Source organism: Ranitomeya variabilis, chromosome 6 (genome assembly GCF_051348905.1).
Source record: "Ranitomeya variabilis isolate aRanVar5 chromosome 6, aRanVar5.hap1, whole genome shotgun sequence".
In the NCBI taxonomy this organism is placed as follows: Eukaryota; Metazoa; Chordata; class Amphibia; order Anura; family Dendrobatidae; genus Ranitomeya; species Ranitomeya variabilis.
The window spans coordinates 521,758,606-521,782,726 of NC_135237.1; the positions used below are offsets into that span (position 1 = coordinate 521,758,606).

General features: G+C 41.3%; 1 protein-coding gene across 2 annotated transcripts in view; it reads left to right on the forward strand.

The window, feature by feature from the left end:
• The window catches only part of OXR1 (oxidation resistance 1), a 578,729-nt gene that overhangs the window by 347,826 nt on the left and 206,782 nt on the right, over positions 1 to 24,121 (forward strand). For both annotated transcript variants that reach the window (XM_077271063.1, XM_077271064.1), the window contains exon 3: positions 545 to 729. In XM_077271063.1, coding sequence (XP_077127178.1) covers positions 545 to 729 — 185 coding nt within the window. The remainder of the gene's footprint in view (positions 1 to 544; positions 730 to 24,121) is intronic.

The window sequence follows — 24,121 nt, forward strand, 5'->3', positions numbered from 1 at the left end:
ACTATTTTTCCCATTTGCAGGCTCTAATCAGTTGTCCGTGGGCTACTCAATGGAGACTAGCCTCATGCATGTGTGTACTGTGCAGAGGAGGCTCTATGATGCCTCCTCTGCACAGTACACACATGCATGAGGCAGTCCTGCTCTCTTGTCTCTACATAGCAGAGGTTTACAAGCAGTATGTATGGAGGAATACAGTAGTATTGAGCGGTGTAGCTGTGCATCCAGCTCTTGGGGGAAATAAACACTTACTAGTAAACATTAGCAGGCATCTGTGTCACTCTCCATTCAGTTCTTTTCACTCTTCTCCTCCTTCATAAATGGAGAAAGGAAATTTCTCTGACAAAAATAGATATTACAAAGTTTCTTTTATTTGGTTGTACTGTATTTGGTTTGTGCAAAGATTATTAAAAGATCAGTGGCCATTCCATCTTTTTGTATGTTGTTTTAGTCTTTACTCATTTTAACATCCAGTTCCCCAAAATAATAGTATTATATATTTGTACGATGATCTAATTAATATGCAAACAAACTTATGTTTCAACAGGTTGAAAAGAAAGTCCCAGTCGGTGGACATTGCCTCCCCAGGATATAATCCTCTTACTGATACACCACCACAAGCAAGTAAACCACCACTGGTTAGTAAGACTATCTCTGAAGAGGAGCACAATACTGCAAATACTCAAAAACGCCACCCAAGAAGAGGGGAGCTGAAGAGAGGGTACACCATTGGTGAGTCCTAGGGTATCGTAATTGATGAAGAACGATGTGGAATCTCCTGTTTTGTTTGTCTTTTTCCTTTTTTATCAAATCATTTTGCATTGCATTGTTGAGTCTTTGGAAGAGCGAAACAGTCTATAAATTAGACTTTTCTGGAAAGATTCCGACACTTCGAGTACAACTTGCTGTATATTATAGAGGATCTCTCACCAGATTAAAAATAGACAGTTTTTGCTTATTTTATTCCCACTGAGGGGTGTGGCTCACAGGGTGTGTGTCTTTTGGCTACTCTGCATAATTACCACGTGAGCCGCACCCCTTTGGTAAAGACCATAAAAATTAAAACTAAATATAAAGGCTCATATTTCGGGAACTGTATGGAAAATTTAAAAAAAAAACGGAATACTCAGGGGAGCAACGGGAATAAATTAAGAGCAAAAACTGGCCACTTTTGACCTGATGACAGGATCCCTTTAAATAATAATAGTAAAATATGGGATCTTTGATTTGGTTTAACTACAGTATTTAAGACCTTACTTACAGTTTAAGGCTTGGTTATTTGCATGATTATTTTAGTGAGAACATCTAACAAAGAGAGTTTGCCTAGTTATCTAAAGTCTTTGCCTTTTCGAGAATACAAATGTTACTATTATAGTGTTAACTAACCCCCAAACCCAAAACCCCACAAACTGAGACAGTTATGTCACTGTAAACATTCCTATTTTTTATCTTGGTTTGACGTACCTTGATATCAATAGTGCAATGTAACACACTCTCAAAATAACGTTTGGTGATACTCTGTTGGGAGATGTTTATGCCATATGAGTCTATGTGTGGCCACCAGTGGTTGTGATGTAAACTGCAGCTTGATAATAATGCATATCAAATTTGTTTCATAAGAAATTTAAGTCGATATTAAAATTTGCCGAAAATTAAGGGTGTGTGTGTATATATAATTTTTTTTCCAGTAAATATGACTTTATGACAGCTCCAACTGGAGATGTCATCCGTCTTGCTATGATACAATGGGTAAAATAAGTATTTGATACACTGCCGATTTTGCGAGTTTTCCCGCCTACAAAGAATGGAGAGGTCTGTAATTTTTATCGTAGGTACACTTCACCTGTGAGAGACAAAATCTAAAAAAAATCCAGCAAATCACACTGTATGATTTTTACATAATTAATTAGCATTTAATTGCATGAAATTAGTATTTGATACAATAGAAAAACAGAACTTAATATTTGGTACAGAAACCTCTATTTGCAATTACAGAGGTCAGATGTTTCCTGTAGTTCTTGACCAAGTTTGCACACACTGCAGCAGGGATTTTGGCCCCCTCCTCCATACAGATCTTCTCCAGATCTGTTAGGTTTTGGGGCTGTCACTGGGCAACATTAAGTTTCAGCTGTCTCCAAAAATTTTCTATTGGGTTCAGGTCTGGAGACTGGCTAGGCCACTCCAGGATCTTGGAATGCTCTTATGGAGTCACTCCTTGGTTTCCCTGGCTGTGTGTTTTGAGTCATTGTCATACTGGAAGACTCAGCAAAGACCCATCTTCAATGCTCTTACTGAGAGAAGAAGGTAGTTGGCCCAAATCTTCCGATACATGACCCCATCCATTCTTTATTCAATATGATGCAGTCGTTCTGTCCTCTTTGCAGAAACACAGCCCCCAAATTATTATGCTTCACAGTTGAGACGGTGTTCTTGGGGTTGCACTCATCCTTATTCTTCCACCAAGCATTGCGTGTGGAGTTGATCTGACCACATGACCTTCTCCCAAGACTTCTCTGGATCATCCAGATGGTCACTGGTGAGCTTCAAATGGTCCTGGACATGTGCTGGCATGAGCAGGGGGACCTGGCATGCCCTGCAGGATTTTAATCCATGACGGCGCAGTGTGTTACTAATGATAATGTTTGAGGCTGTGGTCCCAGGTCTCTTCAGGTCATTGGCCAGGTCCTCCATTGTAGTTCTGGGATGATTCCTGACCTTTCTCAGAATCATCCTTATCCCATGAGATGAGATCTTGCATAGAGCCCCAGACCGAGGAAGATTGACAGTCATCTTGTGTTTCTTCCATTTTCTAATAATTGTGCCAACAGTTGTTGCCTTCTCACCAAGCTGCTTGCTTATTGTCCTGTAGCCCATCCCAGCCATGTACAGGTCTACAATTTTGTCCTTGGTGTCCTTTGACAGTTCTTTGGTCCTGGCCATAATGGAGGTTGGAGTTTGATTGATTGAGTGTGTGGACAGTGCCTTTAATACAGGTAACGAGTAGTGTTGAGCGATACCTTCCGATATGCAAAGGTATCGGTATCGGATTGGATCGGCCGATATCCAAAAAATATCGGATATCGCCGATACCGATACCCGATACCAATGCATATCAATGGGACACAAAATATCAGAATGGTTCCCAGGGTCTGAACTCGGTATCGGAATTCCGATACAGCAAATATCGGCCGATACCCGATATTTGCAGTATCGGAATGCTCAACACTAGTAACGAGTTCAAACAGGTGCAATTAATACAGGTAATGAGTGCAGAGTAGGAGGCTTCTTAAAGAAAAACTAACAGGTCTATGACAACCTGAATTCTTGCTTCTCGGAAGGTGATCAAATACTTATTTCATGCCATAAAATGCAATTGAATTATTTAAAAATCATACAATGTGATTTTCTGTTTTTTATTTTTAGATTCTGTCTCTCAGAGGTAAAGTGTACCTAGGATAAAACTGACAGACCTCTCCATTCTTTATAGGTGGAAAAAAATCGGCAGTGTGTCAAATACTTATATTCCCCTCTGTATATGTTCTGTTACTACTACGTACAAGGGGAGATTTACAGCTCTGAACTATGAAAATTTGACAACTCTTCTTTAATTGCAGCTATTTTTCTTATATCTCAGTTGTATATATTAAAGGGCAGGATCAGAGAAACATGCTTTTGTTTAAAACTATCTCCATAATAGTTGCATACCTGCAAGTTGTGCACGGCATTGCAGCATCAACTTATTGAGATGATTTTATGATAGTGCCAGCTTTACTGTCGCTTAGGCCAGAAACGCAATGTGAATAAATCCTAAAAGCTCATATCTATTATATATGGAAAATATTTTGTTTGACCTATTTGCAATTTTTTGATTTTGTGAATATGTTGTGCTGGCAGCAGCAGGTGATGTGAAGACTTTGCACTTCACATCATGTGCTGATGACGAGTGTAGCCGGGCCACAAGTATAGAATAAAGCGGGCATTACTAGGTGCACACGTTTGGAATACCGGACGCGGCAGGCACGAATATGGAGGCAGGAGTTACATCGGATGAGCAGTGCTTCGGTGCCTGGGCTGGGAGTGGGCCCACCGGACAATTCTCCGGTTTTCTAATGGGCCAGTCCAACCCTGTGTTTCAGTTTTTCTTCCATTGATCGCCTTTAGATAATATACTGTACTTCTAAGATTCCTTCCATAATCCTAATTTCGATCTTTAAAAAATGTCATAAACTGAAATATTGCACAACAAAGTACATTCTTGAAAAAGGAGAACAGAAAGAAGCCCCTGCTACGGCCGCTGGATAAGCATCTATTATGGACATTGCGTGAGAATGTGTAATGACTCTGCCCATTAGGGGAATGTCTGGGGAGCTTCGGTCTGAATGAAGTATGTCTGAAGCCCATGGACTGCTCAGGGAATTAGCTTCTGCTTCTTGAAGTTATTTTGGATATTAATGTTTCAATCCCTCTCTCAAAGCATATGGCGGAACGCTCAATCAGCAGGTGTGATCATTTACAAAGGTTACGAGGCAAATATCACTCCAATCCTCTGCAAATTACAAATCAAAATTCAACAGAGGAACTTTCCATGTGCAATTTGCATCAAGATGATAAAAAAAATATTTGCAATTCTGCTATTATAATTATGCTTTATCCCATAATGATTATACTTGTCAATCAGGGATGGATATAGCAATGGTGCAACCTGCGCAGCCGCACAGATCCCCAAGAGGTCAGGGGCCACTGCCACCTCCAAAGCTAGTGGAGCTTTGGACTTCAAAGGGCCCATACGTATATTGTACTTGCACAGGGGACCTCTTCTGTCTCTGCTCCTGTTGTGAATTGTTGCACTTTTTTTGTGTGAAATGCTTATGTAAAAAATGGGGATATTTGGTGTTGTGCATTAAATTGGTCTTCCTGTCAATTTGGGGGGTTATTATTCAGGGGAACAGAAGGGAGGCTTATTAATGTTCCACAATGTGTCATCCAAATGTCGCTCAGTATGAAAAATATGCCATAATCATAAGGCAAGATTCATACATCCATGTGAGCATTAGGGTGCATTCACACATCCATTTTTTTTTATTGGACAGCACTCAGACCCATAAAATCTAAAAAAATAACAGATCCGTGAATGAGGTCCATGAAAGTCCTGATCAGAATGAGTATGTAATCAGAGGGGTTTGTTCTGTCCGATAATAAATCGGGCAGTGCCCAAATGTTAACACGGATGTGTGAATGCACTCTTGAGGCTTGTTCACACGCCGCGGTTTTGCAACATGTTAATTATTTCAATCCATGTATAAGAAAAAATGAGGGCACTCACCAGCCTTCACTAGATTCAGTCCTTTATTGATAACATACCCAGATAAAATTCATGGCCGGGAACAAAGGAGCCGAAGCTCGTGTGAGCAGGGGAGAATACCAATGACGGCCGTTTCGCGCTGTGCCTGCGCTTCTACGGGTCAAGTTGTGCAAGGGTGCCGTGGCGGAAATATAGTGCCGGCCACGCGAAACGGCCATTGTTGCTGCGTTTTTAACTCATTCAAATAAACAAGAAAAAAACACAAGTAGCAACTAATCAAAAATGCTTGTAAAAATGTGCCAAAAGTGTTCACTCTGGTTTTTGTTGCGGAAAAATCTGCTAAAAACACTCAACATGTGCACATACCCTACCGTCCAAGAGAAAAGGACACATTTTTTTCACAGGTGTCAACCTAGTTACTAGAGTTGAGCAAACTTTTCAATATTCAGTTCGGATTACGATCCCTGGTGAATATTTTATATTGCTGAACGCCATTGGAGTCAATGGGAGTGGTAATGAGTGAATATGTTCGGAAAAAATAGTCTAGCAATAAAATTGTCACGAATAGGGTACCAATATGGCACGAATATGGCAAAGATCGTTTGCGAACATATTCGCTCATCTCTACTAGTGACGTCAGGTTTTTTTACATCTCTTTTCTTTTACAATAGCAGGTAGACTCTAACTTTTTTTATTCATTGACTCTTAAAAATGAATTAAATTAGGATGAAAAACTGAAGTACAAAGTCTGTCTTCCTAGTACAGAATCATCTGTGTCTCACAGATCCCCATAGGCTTTATTAGCGGAGTCTGATCCAAAAAACTGACAGGACCTGCTCTGAGTCTCATGGGCCGGACACACGGATCTGGTTTTTAAACTTATGTGTATGGCTCAATCAAACTCCATGACTCTATGGTGTGTGAGCAAGAAAAAACGGACACCACTAGGACATGTCTGACACGGATGTGTGAATGTAACCTTACAGAGATCCAACTGGTGAAGAGACTTTAGGGCAATGTTCCCTGGGCCAAAAAAAGTTTGCAAAATAGCTGTCCACTAGACAAAGTTAGCTACTTTCTTTCATACATCTTTATGCTTTAGATTATTTATTTACTTTGTGCTTTATATTAAAGAAGCACTCCTCCTCCCATCAAAATTTGTATCCTCTTAATATATTGCAGTCGTCATATTATATGGCACTGTGTACTTACAATTGCTCATTTTGCCTTTCTACCAAGCTAATTCTTCTGTTTTCCATTAGGTCTATGACATGACGTGATTAAAAACAGACTAGCTGAATCATTTTACGTCCTATGTAAAAACAGGAGGTCAATTTTCCCTGCATGACTCATGAATCACTGCAAAAGTCCTTGGTAGGGGTAGGAAAAAGCAGCTGGGTCAGGAGTTGAAAAGGGGAATAATAAATGCAGGGAAAAGAGATTTCCTGTTTCTGCAAAGAGAAGAATTAACTGGGTAGAAAGGCATAATAAGCAATTGTAAGTACACAGTGCTCTATAATATGATGACTGCAATATATAGAGGATAAAAACTTTGATGTGAGGAGGAGGAGTGTTTCTGTAACTCAGAAAACATAAAAATGAGAACTAATAATTAAAAATAAATGATAAAATGTTTGGCATAGATTTGGAGATGTAGGATATGTTGCGTAGTCGGACTGTTGAGTCTATGGTCAGTGCTCATCTTCATTGTGATCCCTGAGATGCCTCCCTGTGGTATCGTCTGCCGGGTGCTTCCCAACTCATCAGAGGTGACGAGTTTCCTTATAGCAAGTTCATGGAGTACAAAGTAAGAAATGATCACAGAAATGTGACTTAACAGCCAGAAGCTCGGCATCTAATAGTTCCCAGATGTGTAATAAAACGTTACATACTTCAAGTCCAGCTGCCACTTTTTATGTGTTTAGTTCCCTTAGTCCCGATGCGGCACTGCAGGAGTTGTTGTGTTCACACTTTCAGAACAAAGACCAAACAGAATCCTTCTTGGGGACAATATAACTTTTCTTATATGTATTCTGTAGGAGCCATTGGTGATCACATTTACATATAGATTGTTTTACCTTTCCCTATTTTCAATAGTTTTGTAGTAATAGTAGCCGTTGTGTTGATTTTTTATTTGGTAAAAATAGTTAAAATAGGAGCAATTATCAAACCTGTGACATAACTTTTGGCAGCCGCAGTGTCCCTCGTGGTAGCTACGATTCCCCATGACAGTCCCACGGTTCCTTACGTATTACAGAATTCATGGGCAGGTTCAAGTACTGGTTTCCAGTGGGATGGTGAGAAGCCACAGTGTGATGTTAGTTGGGGTTCAGACAGGTGTAAAATATTGCTAAATATCCAGATAAACACCAGGATGGGATAGCTGACAAGTATTCTAATTGTACACTTAGGGCTCCATTCGCTAAGGCCGGTGTTTTGTATGACAGTCTTACAGAAGGCAGTGCTGGAGTAAAATGCGCCTAATTCATTAAGAGGCACTTGCCGCTTATTACATTAGTACAACCATCATGCACCTCCACCTTAAATGTTGCTCCAGTTTACCTCTTGCAAAATTTATGCTATTAAAGTGATGGAAATTTTAAAGAAATATTGGCAAAGATGGACTGGCGTCAAAAAATCAAATGTCGCAATATTTAGCATAATTTCGAGTTGCGTAAAATTTTAAAGTATTTTAATATTTTAAATCAGAATTCTTGCAAAAACACCTTCATGTATCGGACCCGTAATATGCAAAAAAAAGAGGCCAGTCACCCAGATGTAGTGCATGATGCTCATATCCATACTGGGGTGTAACTAGATCCTATTTCTGTGATGTCAGAGCTCTGCTTCCATCCTGACCGTTGGATTGTGGAATCAGAAATACAACTTACTCCTTCCAGTAGCCATGATGATTTAATAGGTTGGGGTCATTTATATCTTATTGGTATAACTAATGCATGTTCTCTGCGTGTAGTAAAATACTTACCAGCTGCCGTCTTCTGTTGTTCCCAGCACCGCTCCAGTCCTATTCTGCTAGTTGTGACCTGCCGGATCGCTCCAGTGTTTGCTGGGTGGATCGGAAGTCACTTCTCGATGTAAGTCTATGAGAGCCAGAATGAGATTCTCATAGACTTACACTGGGAGCTTGTGAACATTACCTCTGACTTCCGGTCAGTCAGGAGCTGCAGGCAAAAATGGCAGAGCAGAACCCCGGAGCCACGCTGGGAGGAGTAGAAGATCGTGACACATAAGTATTTTACTACAGGCCTGGAGCAGACATTCGTAATAGCACTCTGGGGTGATATAAAACAAAAATGTCAGAGTAGTGCCTTAATGAAAAAAATTACAGTGAATGATAATCCTAAGCCAACAAAGTGAAGAAGATTGTTACCGCCATACAGCTGCCTGCAATTATAGGAGTTCTACAGGCAAATGATATTGATGACCTGTTTTTTTTAATAAGTCATCAATATAGGAACAATTGAGATTCAACACCCAGCACCCCTACCAATCAGCTCTGTGCTCTGGCGGCAGCTTGATATAAACAATGAATGGAGCTACACCACCCACTCCTGGTTTTGACTAACAAATACTGATGTAAAATACTGACCAAATACTGAACGTGAGAACGTGGCCTTATGAGCGTTGTTGCATTGTTACATTCAAGGTTTTGTCTTGTTACAGAATTTGGTGAGATCTCACTAGAATATGTCGAATAAGAAGGAGTCAACTTCCATAGTCTCTGCTGATGCTGCCCTGTCATCTCCTGTCAACCCTGCTCACCTCTTAACTCAACTCTTTTCCGGGCTGCCGCTTGGTTAATTCTAGCAAGGTTGAGGTACCTAAAAGAGAGTTATTACGATGTGCCCAGAGGACAGGAACTATCTCCCATTCTTGAAGAATTATTTCAGTTATGTTCCTATAGATTCACACAATGTGTTGAATAGCAATAAACCCCAATCCTTTGTACAATTTGTATACTTCATCAGTAAAAGCTACGGCAGACTATATACATCTCTACAGTGGAGATTTTTTGATACGAGAGTTCAATCGTTGGCCTTAATTTGCAGTTGGATATGACCTTGTTGAGTTTCTTCCTTCCTGCCAGGAGCCATAACTGATAACTTCCTGCTATGTAGGGTAATCATCGTGGAGCTAAATGAATTAAGAAATTGTATTAGAAAAAAAACACAAGACTCCCTCTAGTTCAGTTAGCTGGATTTATGTTCTTCTATTTTTCCTAATATTGCTGCACCGCACTAGTAAGAAAGCATTGCCTAATCTAGAGAAGGCGTCTGACCGAATAACAGGGGCATCTCGTAACAGCGAATGTAATAAAATCAGTAGAAATCACCTTTGCCAACTGAAGCGAGAAAATATATATATCTCTATTAATCGAGGAAAATGTGGCGACAATCGCGGAGCCCAGACAAGATATCACACAGGTCTAGGCCGCCGAGAGATGCGCTGATTGAATTGTCATCGCCCAGGCAGCTTATAACTTACAGTCACTGACCTGCAAGTAAAGTCAGATGAGTAGAAAAGGAGAACACGCAACTTAACCCCTCACTGCAGCGTCTCCGCACTCACCTGACTCCTTATAGATGCAAAATATTAGCAGGCAAATTAATCATTCAAGAGAACCTGTCAGCACATTGTTAGACCCCAAAGTAATGTCATCACAATAAAGTACCTGTAATGATTATTACATCCATTCCTTTATTTTATAAGTCCGTGTCTCTGTTGTCTTGTAATCCATTGGTAAATTCTTATGCAAACGAGCTCGCAAGTGCAAGGGCTTAGCCTACACTTACAGTTCTCCGGCCTCTCTCCCTTTTTTCCTCCCATTGCCGGCCTCCTGCCAGAGATTGACAGGTCACTCTTTTCAGTGACCTGCTCCTCTGGCCGACATGTCACGCAGCTTCCGTCATTCCACGACAAGGGGCGTGAGAGGTAAGATCCTGATGACATGATGTTGCAAGAGCCGGACTATCCATCTGTGCATGCTTCACCTTCCGGAATGATGGTGCCTGTGTGAGATGTCAGCCAGGGCAGCAGGTTACAGAGAAGAGTCACCTGTCAATCACTAATAGTAAGCTGGTGCTGGTAAAGGAAAGAAGGCATTCCCTGAGACAATTTAGACAAAGACTTACAGTATAATAAACGGGTATGGAAGCAATCATCATTACAAGAATTTTACGTAGATGGCGTTACTTTTGGGTCTAAAAACTTAATCACAAGTTCCATTTAAACAGCGTTCAAGGTGATGTCATAAAGTTTTCTATGTTAATAAGAATTTGTTTCGGTTGTTAACTGTGGTTTTAAATAGACATCATGTGACCTAACATTATTGTGTTCCAGTAGTTGCACCTTTACTTTGAACCATTAGGAAAGCAATCTGATCAAGACCCACATCTTGTAGCCAACAAAGACAACTGCTGCCAATAAAGGCCCTCCTGGTGTCCATACATTACACAGGTGGCCACTAATCTCTGTGGATGGGCATGGTTTGACTTTGTTTGCAGGGACAGAGACTTCTTTGAGCAGAATTTACTCTCTTCTGTGCCTTTTGAACTCCAAATTAATAAAATTTGTTTAACGAGCACTCTGTAAAGCAATAGAGCACAACCTTGTATGGTGTACTGAGGATTTCTGCTTTATTACCACATACAAAATACTTAGTGTTACAGACAAAGGAAACAGGAACTTTAGGGGCGTGAAAACAAATGTGAAACTTCCCCGCCCATCAGTGTTATTTAAACATCATAATGCAAGAGTTATAAGACAAGGTGGATACCATAGACACAAAATGGAACCCGTTCTCTCACTCTTGCAGCTCCTCTGAAAATTCTCCATGGCGCCAAATGTAAGTGGGGTTCACTTTTAAGACAGCATTCATAATGTAATACCTGAAAAAACAAAAGTTTACTTTTTTTTCACCACTGGCGCAATAAATTCTGAGTGGTCCTTATAACAGGGCTAGAGACTTCAATGTTTGCCTGATGTTTTACCAAGTAAGATTATGACAAAGTGACTTTTGGCTCCATACCCATTTTACTGTGCTGTTATCAGGCTCTAAGAGGCCATTTTCTGTCACAGTTTTTCCTGCCATCACCCCAAATAATGGGTCACAGCAGTCATTTAGAATAGTAATTGTTAAGCGCCCCTTTAAGTTACCACGACTGATGCATTTTATGGATTCTCAAAGGTTGCCAGCATTGATGCTCAGAACGTCTTCATCCTTCTGCAAGCTGGCGCCCGTGACAGGTCCTGCCAGTCATTAACATCTCTGTAATACCGTGCATGCCAACTGTCACTGAACATTCAAGAGGCTTCCAGAAAAAGTGAAGACCTCCTGAACTCTTAAAGGTGGCAAATTTCTCATTAAACTCTTAGGCTTCATTAAATCATTCCAAAAACTAGCGCTTCTGGAAAGTTTCTCCTGCACAGCACTTAGATGCTCCATTATCAGACAATCAGGCCCTGGAGGGAAATAAAATACTTTCTAGAAAGCAGCAGCACGGGTCTATGTTTATCTCTCTGCCTCTCTGTCTCAGGAACCTGAAGACCTTCCTCTACTAAGAAGACTACAACCTACAGTAACCACCAAACTGCTGCATGACCAGCTCTACCCTCACCTACTGTATTCTCACCTATCCCTTGTAGACTGTGAGCCCTCGCGGGTAGGATCCTCTTTCTTCCTGTAACAGTTGGTCACTTGTTTTGTTCAAGATTATTGTACTTGTTTTTTATCATATATACCCCTTTTCCCATGTAAAGTGCCATGGACTAAATGGCGCTATAATAATAAATAGACTTCAATAGGCAGCTGTAACCTGCCCCCTCAGTGAGCTGGCAGTTTGTCTTGCTTTGATTAAGGTGGATTTCAGCTGTTTTTCTAAGAGAATGATGAGTTCTGGAGGCAGCTGGGAGAGAATCGACTCATAGGTTGAGAAAGAAGCATATTTCTGTTCTACAATAATATAAATTACACAGTTTCTGATTTTCGCTATTGGTGTGGATGGCAAGTGCTGAGTGGAGGCAAACAGTAAAGTGATGGTGCAAAGGGACAATACTGATGGGCACCAGATAATCATTGCAAAGTTAAATCTAATGAAAATACCAATATTTTTTGGCAATGCTGTTACCTGGCATTCATTTTATGCACCAAGAAAACTCCTCTTAAGAAAGTTTGGAATTACTAATACATTTTAGTGCACCACAAGCTTTCATAGCATTGTATGCCCTCAGTCACTGGCTTTCCCACTCTGGCGGAGAAAATTGCGCGGGAGCCCACGCCAGTTTTTTCTGTGATTTAACCCTTTATTTTAACAGCTAGAGCCCCCAAATTTTGCACACACATTCTACTAACATCATTAGTGAGGAATATGTAAAAAAAATAAGGGATATGAGATGGTTTACTGTATGTAAACTCTGTTTCATATCCTGTCAGGTTTGATAAGGAGATAGCAAAAGCCGGCAATTGACTTACCGGCTTTTAAGCTATCTAGAAATAAAAATATATATACATATATGTGTCTCACTGACATAATACTGTATATATAGACTGTATATATATTTTCAAGAATATTTGAGCCCATGGATCCATTCTATGTCCATTTTGAAAGCCTGCGAGAAAATCTCGCTGTACGGATGCCATACGGATTACATATGGAGCATGACATGTGCAAAATACGCAGCCACACCTTGCCTGTGGATGACATACGGATCACTTCTGCATATTACGCCTGTAAAAAACGGACCCTATTTCCCTACGCTGAGTGTGGCCCTGGCCTTATTCAGAGAGAACTTGCAATTCCCCAGGGAACAATGGACCAGGCCATCTATCTAGGCCAATTATTTGTAAACTCAATTCATCCAAAAATTAAAAAAAAAAGTCGGAACTGTGTAAGTCTCTCTAAGGCCACGTTCACACGGTCAGTATTTGGTCAGTATTTTACATAAGTATTTGTAAGACAAAATCAGGATCTGGACAATCGTGGAAAAGTATAATAGAAACACGTCACCGCTTCTGACTGATGTACTTACATTGAAAATCCATGTAAAAATTGCCAGTGCAAGTGAATTCAATCTCTGCAGACTCACTGACAGCTCCTCAGTGTCCCTCCTCCCTGCTGCTGCTGAGTCTCCACCCACCCAGCCTGATTGACCACTCTACAATGTCCCTCAATGTCCCTCCTCCCTGATGCTGTTGAATCTCTGACCAACTATCCTGAATGACATCTCTTCAGTGTCCCCCTTTCCTTCTGCTGCAGCTGAATCTTTGCCCACCTTGTCTGAATGAAAGCTCCTCAGTGTCCCTCCTCCCTGCTGCCACTGAGATCTCACACTGCTCAGTACAAACTGTAAGCTGTCAGTCCAGCTGGGTGGGCAGAGACTGAATACACTTGCATTCTATGAATTCTCTCCCGCAGGATTCCTAAAATGCTCATCTTAATATCAGGATTATACAGCTATTCTGACATGGATTTTCAAAGTAATTACACCAGCCTTACCAGGTCTACAATCTATTTTGTAATGTATGCATTTTTATTGTGAAATCTGCTTTAAGATTTTAAAATTAACCCATACTGACTTGGATTCCTAGACTAGAAAAAAAAATAAAGAATTTGTCCAGATTTTAAAGACTCTTCCTCTTTAACTACCGACGCTGTACGGCGACAGTAATAAGGCAATTTTCCTATCAATCACATTATGTGAGGCTTATTAACCTGCTCGGATATTAATCACCAGGGAAATTATTCAGGATGTAAAGATGAATTGCTTTTCTTTAAAATCAGGATAAAGACACCAGGAATATTAACATTAGGAACGTCCTATTAATGTGCAGATCATGTAAAGGGAGAACTCGTTATACCGCAGAGGTGATGGCGGCTTTGTTCGCTCGGTCTGGTGTTAATTATCAAACGACTGTGCAGAGCGATCACAGCTTCATCCATGGTGAATATAGACTTAAGAAATATTAAAGGGTTTGATGCGCAAAATAGAGGTGAAAATTGGTCCTTTTATTTTATTAAACCGTCAGTCATTCTCCACTGTCCCGCTACATCAGTCTCACTACAAGCGTAGCAGAACATGTTACTAACATGTGGTCCGGGGGGAAAAGGAACCAAACTCTTGCCCTAATTGTTGTGAATTAGACTTTTTGGCTCCCTCTTGTGGTTACTAGTGATATGACTCTGGGATTTTCTTCCCTCAGTTTGCACCCAGCTGGGTCGTTAGTTCAGGGGTGTTGCTATATAAACCTCCTGGATCCTTAGTCCAGTGCCTGGCATCGTTGTAATCAGACACATTCTGTTTGCTCCTATCTGCTGGTCCTGGTTCGTGCAAAATTAAGCTAAGTCCTGCTTCTTTGTTTTTTGGGTTATTTGCTTGCTCTCATTTTTGTCCAGCTTGTACTAAATGTGATTCCTGACCTTGCTGGAAGCTCTAGGGGGCTGGTGTTCTCCCCCCGGGCCGATAGACGGTTCGGGGGTTCTTGAATTTCCAGTGTGGATATTTTTGATAGGGTTTTTGCTGACCATATAAGTTATCTTTCTATATTCTGCTATTAGCTAGTGGGCCTCTCTTTGCTAAATACCTAGCTCATTCTTATGTTTGTCTTTTCCTCTTACCTCACCGTTATTATTTGTTGGGGGCTTGTATCCAACTTTTGGGGTCTATTCTCTGGAGGCAAGAAAGGTCTTTCTTTTCCCTTCTAGGGTTAGTTAGTTCTCCGGCTGGCGCGAGACGTCTAGAATCAACGTAGGCACGTTCCCCGGCTGCTGGTATTTGTGGTGCTAGGATTAGATATATGGTCAGCCCAGTTACCACTGCCCTATGAGCTGGTTTTCTGTGTTTGCAGACTTAGCAATTATTCCTGAGACCCTCTGCCATTGGGGTCATAACACTAATAGCCTATTGTGGTCATGCTGAGAGGGCACCAAGAAATTCCTGAACTATTAAATGTAAAATATCCTGACTGCCTGCAGCCACCACTAGGTGGTGCTCTCTGCGAGTGTCTTATATTGCCGCCATTAACTTCCTATGTATTTAGATCCCCCCTAAAATAACATTAAATACCATGCCAGTGCCTATGCTGCCAGTTTTTATTAGGGACACTCTGCTGGTAGCATAGTATATAAGGGCACTCTGCTACCACTGTTAAACAGTAGCATCTACTTTGCTGCCACTATTGTTTGTGGAAGAAGTCTATTGGTGCCATTTATGGGGAAATTCACTACAAAATACATTACAATGTAAGTAAATGTAAAGATTTTCAAACCTGCTGCATGCTTAAAGGGGTTGTCTGGCCTTAGCGTTAAAGTCTGCAGTCACGTGTGAATCCTCATATCATGCACACCGCTCGCTGTGAGGATTCTCCTGCACCGGCACCAGGAGCGAGTGGTCATGTGACTGCAAGTATGTGATTTGCATACTTCCGGACACAATCAGACTAGACGTGTCTGGCCTCATTCAATGCAAGTGTATAGTCTAGTCGGCATGTAACCACATGTATGCAAATTTCATAACTTGGATCAAGCACCTAGCACCGACATCGGTGAATCCTAACAGCCTGCAGTGTGCATGATATGATGATTCACAAGTCTGCAACCACAAAGGGTGACTGCAGACTTGTTTCCTAAGGCTGGACAACCTCTTTAAGGCTTGCCTGACTTTTCACACAAAGCCCGTAGTAAAGCATGCTCTTGGAACTGCTTGCATCCTCCACAACATGGGAATAATGCTTTTGGTGTACATACTAGTCTAATAACTACAAGAACTGTCTCAATGCTTATGTTCTGCAACTTAAAAGCCACTCTTTCATTGGGCTCTTCCGCTTCGTCAGCATTCTGCCAGCCCTATAGGTGCCAGAACTTAAATCCCCTCCATTCCCAGCACTCCTAACATTGTCTAATGGAATGTGTACTGCAAACTGAAAGCCCACCCCTCTGATACTGTATGTCTTTATGGAGTTTGTCATATAGGAGAACAGTGACAAAACTCTGCCCCTACATCCTGTAATCCATCTGCAGTTACAGACAGATTACACTTGACAACAGGCAGTCGACAGTAAGTTAGAGAGAAGGGGAATGCCTATGGTACATTGTAGTAATTTATCATTAAAACACTTTACAGATTATTTATCACATTATCTATGAAATTAGATCAAAGTGTCAAAGTACGGGGACTAAGGTTGCTTTCACACTGGGTTTTGTCACCTGTCCGTCGGTCTTGTCGGGGCTTACTGTATGTCCGAACCCCCTGCAAAGTGGGATTCTGGCGTATGCGCCAATGGGGCCACAGACTATAATGAAAAATCTTGGCATTATAGATAATAATGGCGCCAACAGAGTGAGCATGCTCTCTGTTATGCATCATTTTCGGTTCTATACGCCTACTGGAAGCGGACACTCCGATGCAGTCTTCTACGTGTGAGTGTCCGTCTCCAGTAGGCGTACACACACGAAAATGATGCACAAAAGAGCACATGTTGACTTCGTTTCCCCATATGCCCAAATCCCGTTTTGCGGGGGATTCGGACGTAAGCCTCAACGGGACCAACAAACAGCTGCCAGAGCACAGTGTTAAAGCAATGTTCAGAATATTATCAATTTCCCATGGCCTAAATTTCCTAAAAAAGTCTCTGGAATCCATGGACAAACTAAAAATCACTCGGTATTAGCATGTAGTATTATGTGGAAAACTTATGGCAGCATTACATTGGTTCTTATAGGAAGCATTATGTGGATAGTAAGTATAATCTGGACACTTTATAAAAGTATTATCTGTTATGCTGGGACTATGCTGTGGCTAATAGAGGGGAGTTTGTGACCCAGAATTTCCACTTGTCCTATTAAGGTTGGCAAATTAGCACAAACACTATCCATTTGCCCAATTAGACAAATTGACATCATATTTGGGTGTCCCAAACTGTTTCTACTTACCTCATACAAATCTATCCATATGGTTTATTTAAACTCCGCATAAACCAGATAGGGTACAGTCCGCTTCATTACAGCCATGAAACATTATAGGACATCAGACAGTTCATGTAGCAGATAGGCTTCTCTGCTGTATATTACAATCCCCTTGTCCGGGGTTACCTTTCAGGAGTTCCACTCCTCACGCTGACTTCACGTCAGTCCCAGGTCCTCAACACAGACCGTCCAGGTCTACGGTCTCTAGGTGCTTCCAGGACGACTCCACTCCCAGGAGCCTCCAACACTGACCGTCCAGGTCTACGGTCTCTAAGTGTTTCCAGGACGACTCCACTCCCAGGAGCCTCCAACACTGACCGTCCAGGACCTTGCACAGGAATAAATGGATCCATACACAGGAACCTCACAGGACTATGTGACCCACACCCTGGTCACATTATCTACCCTTAACCACTCCCCTGGGTGGGAGTGTGGGAGTGTGTGGCTAGTTTGACCCTCCCATCTCTCATAACTAGCCCTGCCAATCTCCCATTAGAACTACACAATTACTTGTGGGACTACAGGTCCCAGAACACAACATAACTTTAGACTGACAGCGCAGAGTGTCCTCCTCTGCGACACACATACCGGCCATTTATAATCCTGCCAGACTTTCTCTCACCACCATAGTTATAAATCCAAGTGCATTCTGCAGCGCGCACACAGCGCCCCCTGGCTGTAACATTGGTCACTGCACCACAATATATATATATATATATATATTAGACTAGAAAAATGTTATTTATGCAATAATAGTTATAATAATTCTATGGATTGGAGTGTTTTCTCATCTTCTATGATAATTATATGTTTTTTTGTCAGCACGTATTTGGTTGTTTTTTAGGTTTGTACTAATTGGGTTAATTAGAATTCACTAGGGTGTGGTTTCGGCACAGGAGTGGGATTTAAATGGTTTAGTAGAACCACAATCATAACATCACAAGGCTAAGAATGTAAGAATGTAATTTGAAATGCGTTTCTTTTTTTTAAAAATCTTTTCCTACAAATGGGAACATTTTTAACTTTCTTTTCAGTTTTTAGATCCAATTTTTTTTGCCAAATCTTGTTTGTGGGGTTCCAGGCTACAGTAGATGTTTAGAGGGGACGGCTCCTTTTAGATGTATGTTTAGATGATTACTATGATTTTGACCTATTTGCCAAAATTGTCCTATTTTCATTTTGTTCTCTTTGTAGCCACGAGTGACAATACAACAATACAATCATACTATTAAAAGCCAGCTATCCTGTCCTGTTACTTAGCCAATATTAGCCAGTATTTCTTCAGGCCATTCAGTCGCTTTCTAGTTAAGCGCTGTTTCATTCTTCTAAAACATGAATGATCGGCTATAAGATGGGAGGGAATAATCCTGATTTGTGGCCTTATTCTCCCTGTTTACAGTGATCATTATTACAGTCATTTATTCTACGCTTTATTCCGGACACAGAAGTCATTTCAGTCTCCATGTGGTTTATTTTACCATTAAAATGTCTCTGTATCCTGGAAGGAACAAGAAGATTTTCTGTAGCAGGAATTAAACATGACAACCTGCCGGCTGGTCATTCAATCTCGACTAATGAATGCCATTTATTTACTGGGGCCAGAACTGTCAGGCGATGTTATAGCTCAGACCTTCCTTTATAGAGAATCTGTCACCATAAATGTGTAACTTATTTTAATCTGGTATAAATGCCCCTGTTTTCCTGAATCCGGCATTGTTTTTCTTTTGTTCCTGCGCCTCTCCGTTCCTGAGTTATGGTCATCTCTTCCCAATCGAGTCTTGTTAGCCAACGGGGAGAAGTCCTCAAGGTGACGCCCCCAAAGAGCTGGTGATGACCACACCCACTTGACTTTTTTAATTAAAAAAAAGACTAGGCTTAGATACAGGGAAGAGAGGGCTATATCTCAGGAACGGAGAGGCACAGGAGCTAAAGAAAAACATTGTCAGATTCAGGGGAACAGCAGCATTTACATCAGGTAAAAAAAAAATTTGGTAAGTGATGTGACTTGTCTAGTTATTGACTCATTGACTTGTGAACTGTTCTTACTGAGCACTTCCACTTCCTGTAGATTTACAGGAGCAGCCATTTCTTAGATATATCTATTTCTACTCATAGGGATGTCAACTGCATCTTGTTATATTATAAATTGACAATTGGGGTCTTAAAACAAACAAATAAAAAGATTATGATCTACCAGTCCTCCTTATGCTCCTGCACAACACTGTGTACCTTGCTGGTCTCCTTGCTTCCTTTTCCAGTGGAGGACATTACATGACTGCTGCTGCCAATCAGACTCTACTGATTAGCTGCAGAGGTGATGTTCCATCTGAGGCAGAAGAGAGGGATAGAAGACTATTACTTCCCACTCGGGCAAAACGTCATCTTTGCAGTGGATCCTTTGCAGTGGATCAGTGGCAGCCGAAAGGCTGCAGCAGTTATGTGACTGGAGGAGAAAGCAGGGGACACAGACGGCACTGCGGAGGTACCGCAGGGGTCCGGAAGGTGAGTGTCTGTTCTGATTGGTCTTGAGAGCTCTATGTCTCCATTTTTACTCTAAAAATATGTATTGGACAATCCTTTTAAATTGATTAACAGATTGGACATGGACAGGCATTACATTTTTGGGGCACTATAGGGCACACCATAATAAAGCAGGGCAATAATTGGAGGTATTACACAGGACATCACCCAATCTACGGCTGCTCCTGGATGCATGCCCAATAATCATGAGCGGACATACCATTGGAGCCCAAGAAGTGATGGGGCCACTTCTACCTCCTAAGCAGGTGGAATTGTTCTTTATGATGAGCCCAGGGTCCCTCTTCTGCCTGTGTCCGCCCCCTGCCTACAATGTACATATTCTGGTACATGGGCAGCCCAAATGGTGCTTCAACTTTACTTTAACTTTTACACTCGAATGCCTCATATTAAATTTTGGCACACGTTACTCAGATGGGTTTTGGGTACAAATGGCGTCTGCAACACCAACCCTTCAAAACTTCCCCCTAACACAAGAGGATAATTTAAAGTGTTACAGGCTACAGCCCATCATATAACAGGGGCGGAGGTGGATGGTCTCCTCCTATTTTTTACTTTTTGTTGCCATTCCTCTGATACTCCTGGAGGAGTATATATAATTCCCCTTATCATTTGGGTGTATCCTTACATGGGCCGCCTCTTTCACTGTCCATTATGGTGTCAGATTTTGTCACCGACAATGGAAAAGATCCAGTTATGACTATAGTTTTACATTTATAGTAGAAATAACAGAGTCGTTAGGGAATAAAAACGATGCCCCAATATTTGCTATTTTTCTTGCTGTCCAGGACCCTATTTTCTATAATGAGTAGTAACTTACTATTTCAGAAAAACTTTCTAAAATTGCTTTAAGCAGCTTTCAATAAAAAGTGTTTTTCCGCCATGTATGGAAATTGCTGCATCACTGGCGGAACAGAAGCTGAACCTTATTGGTTTAAGCCATATTTTTAGTAAGGCAGGATGTGCTCTGTGTCCATCACTAATTAAAAGGGATTACCGTCATCTCCCCGGCTGATAATCAGGATATCTGGATCTACACATTGCTGCCTTCATGTATTGCCAATTAGCTGCACATCCGCAAAATATTCTCCCTAATGTCTCCTGTCATTTACTGTTCCTGCTGTACACAGAATATTCAGAGGCATAATGCAAAAAGAGACAACCACAACTACACATATAATCTGCACCAAAAAATGATTTTTGCAAGCAGCTTTGATATTGCTAAGAAGGCAGATGCCGCAAAAAAGCAACGTGTGAACATAGCCTTATTGTTTCCATCAGATTTTTAAGCTAAATGTAATTTTTTATTTTAAAAAAAAAAGTCATTATTTTTCATATCACAACCTGTATTAAAATAAAATAGAAATCTTTCCATTTTCACACTGGCAATTTCAGACTCACGCTTTCTGTTCTTTACAGAAAACTTTTTAGGAGTCTCATTATCATCACAGACAGGATTACACTGACTGATAACACCTCTCTATACAACTGATAGCACAGGATCCACCAATCACAATAGGCGATGTCACAGCTCACCTCATCCCCCTCCCTTCACAATCACCTTTGCACACGCTCATTAGATGCCATAACACAATCAGGACCAGCAGAACAGAGCCATAACCACGAGTGTACAGCTCTTTCCATTCGGTGAATGTGAGCTCTGAATACCCAATTCCCGGAGGCACGTGCCAGTGCCCAGTGGTGAAACCAACACATATTGGACATTTATGTCATGTTCTGTCCCAGAGAGGAGTAACCCTTTCATAGCCTGTATCCTAGTATTAATAAAAAGTAATGCTCACAAAACAAAAGCAATAAATAAAATCAGCCTCTGTCCTCTCTGGCGAGATGCTGGTGAGTGACATCATCAACTGTGCGTGCTGTCTGTGATGACAACACATTGCAGACAGTTACCACGTCCCTCATATTACCACTGGAGGGGACTGTAATATCCTGCCATAAAAGATGGAATAATTGTTTCAGATGGGAATAACCACGTATGTCCATGTCATTCTATGATGTCACTATTGACAGATTATTTTTGGTAGGAAATGAACTTTGAGGGAGCTTTCATGATTGTGTCCTGGATTTTTCAAAACCTCACAAAGCTGTAAAATTAATGTTTGCAGCGTGTTTTATTACTTGGCTGAGCAAGATATACATTAGCTGGAGAAGGTATTAATAATTATTTGCAAAAATTGAGACTATTTAGTGCATAAATTGGCCAATTCATGTGTGCCCAGCATCCACGATAAAGCGATTCTCGTTGCTGGGAACCTGCCTAATGTGAATTGTCTCCTAGGCTGAAGCCTGCATCCATATGAGTAGGTTGGATACACTGGCTGCAGCTGATCTCTCACTTCCTCTTCATATTAAATTCGTACAATGGCGGGGACAGAGATGCCAGCACTGTTTGGGCGCAAGGGTGATGTATCATAACACAGCACGGGAGCCCAAGGACTGCGAGTGCCAACACCACTGGAACGGTGCCAGCACAGGGTATGTGAAGGGGTTGCCCTAGTAGTGGACAACCTCTTTAATGAAAGATAAGTGGTGTCTAACCAACATGTTGGGTTTCTATGAGGAGGTAAGTGCAAATCTGGATGTTGGTAATGTGGCTGAAGTGTTTTATCTGGACAGTTCAAAGGCATTTATCCTGTACCACATAACAGCCTTATACTGAAACTCCTGAAGTAAGGACTGGGGGAATCTATATGCACATAGGTAAGTAACGGGTTAAAGGACAGGAAAGCAATCAAAGCAAATGTGGTGCCAATATTCAAAAAGGGCTCTAAAAGTGAACCTGGAAATTATAGGCCAGTAAGTCTAACCTCTACTGTTGGTAAAATATTTGAAGGGTTTCTGAAGGATGTTATTCTGGATTATCTCAATGAGAATAACTGTTTAACTCCATATCAGCATGGGTTTATGAGAAATCGCTCCTGTCACCAATCTAATCAGTTTTTATGAAGAGGTAAGCTATAGGCTGGACCACGGTGAGTCATTGGACGTAGTATATCTCGATTTTTCCAAAGCGTTTGATACCGTGCCGCACAAGAGGTTGGTACACAAAATGAGAATGCTTGGTCTGGGGGAAAATGTATGTAAATGGGTTAGTAACTGGCTTAGTGATAGAAAGCAGAGGGTGGTTATAAATGGTATAGTCTCTAACTGGGTCGCTGTGACCAGTGGGGTACCGCAGGGGTCGGTATTGGGACCTGTTCTCTTCAACATATTCATTAATGATCTGGTAGAAGGTTTACACAGTAAAATATTGATATTTGCAGATGATACAAACCTATGTAAAGCACTTAATACAAGAGAAGATAGTATTCTGCTACAGATGGATCTGGATAAGTTGGAAACTTGGGCTGAAAGGTGGCAGATGCAGTTTAACAATGATAAATGTAAGGTTATACACATGGGAAGAAGGAATCAATATCACCATTACACACTGAACGGGAAACCACTGGGTAAATCTGACAGGGAGAAGGACTTGGGGATCCTAGTTAATGATAAACTTACCTGGAGCAGCCAGTGCCAGGCAGCAGCTGCCAAGGCAAACAGGATCATGGGGTGCATTAAAAGAGGTCTGGATACACATGATGAGAGCATTATACTGCCTCTGTACAAATCCCTAGTTAGACCGCACATGGAGTACTGTGTAGTTTTGGGCACCGGTGTTCAGGAAGGATATAATGGAACTAGAGAGAGTACAAAGGAGGGCAACAAAATTAATAAAGGTGATGGGAGAACTACAATACCCAGATAGATTAGCGACATTAGGATTATTTAGTCTAGAAAAAAGACGACTGAGGGGCGATCTAATAACCATGTATAAGTATATAAGGGGACAATACAAATATCTCGCTGAGGATCTGTTTATACCAAGGAAGGTGACGGGCACAAGGGGGCATTCTTTGCGTCTGGAGGAGAGAAGGTTTTTCCACCAACATAGAAGAGGATTCTTTACTGTTAGGGCAGTGAGAATCTGGAATTGCTTGCCTGAGGAGGTGGTGATGGCGAACTCAGTCGAGGGGTTCAAGAGAGGCCTGGATGTCTTCCTGGAGCAGAACAATATTGTATCTTACAGTTATTAGGTTCTGTAGAAGGACGTAGATCTGGGGATTTATTATGATGGAATATAGGCTGAACTGGATGGACAAATGTCTTTTTTCGGCCTTACTAACTATGTTACTATGTAAAGGGTCAATGTAAAGTACTGTGAGCAGTGGGGACCAGTAAGGACAGTACTGGCAGCAGTGGGGACCTCAAGGATCAGTACTGGGAGCAGTGTGGAACA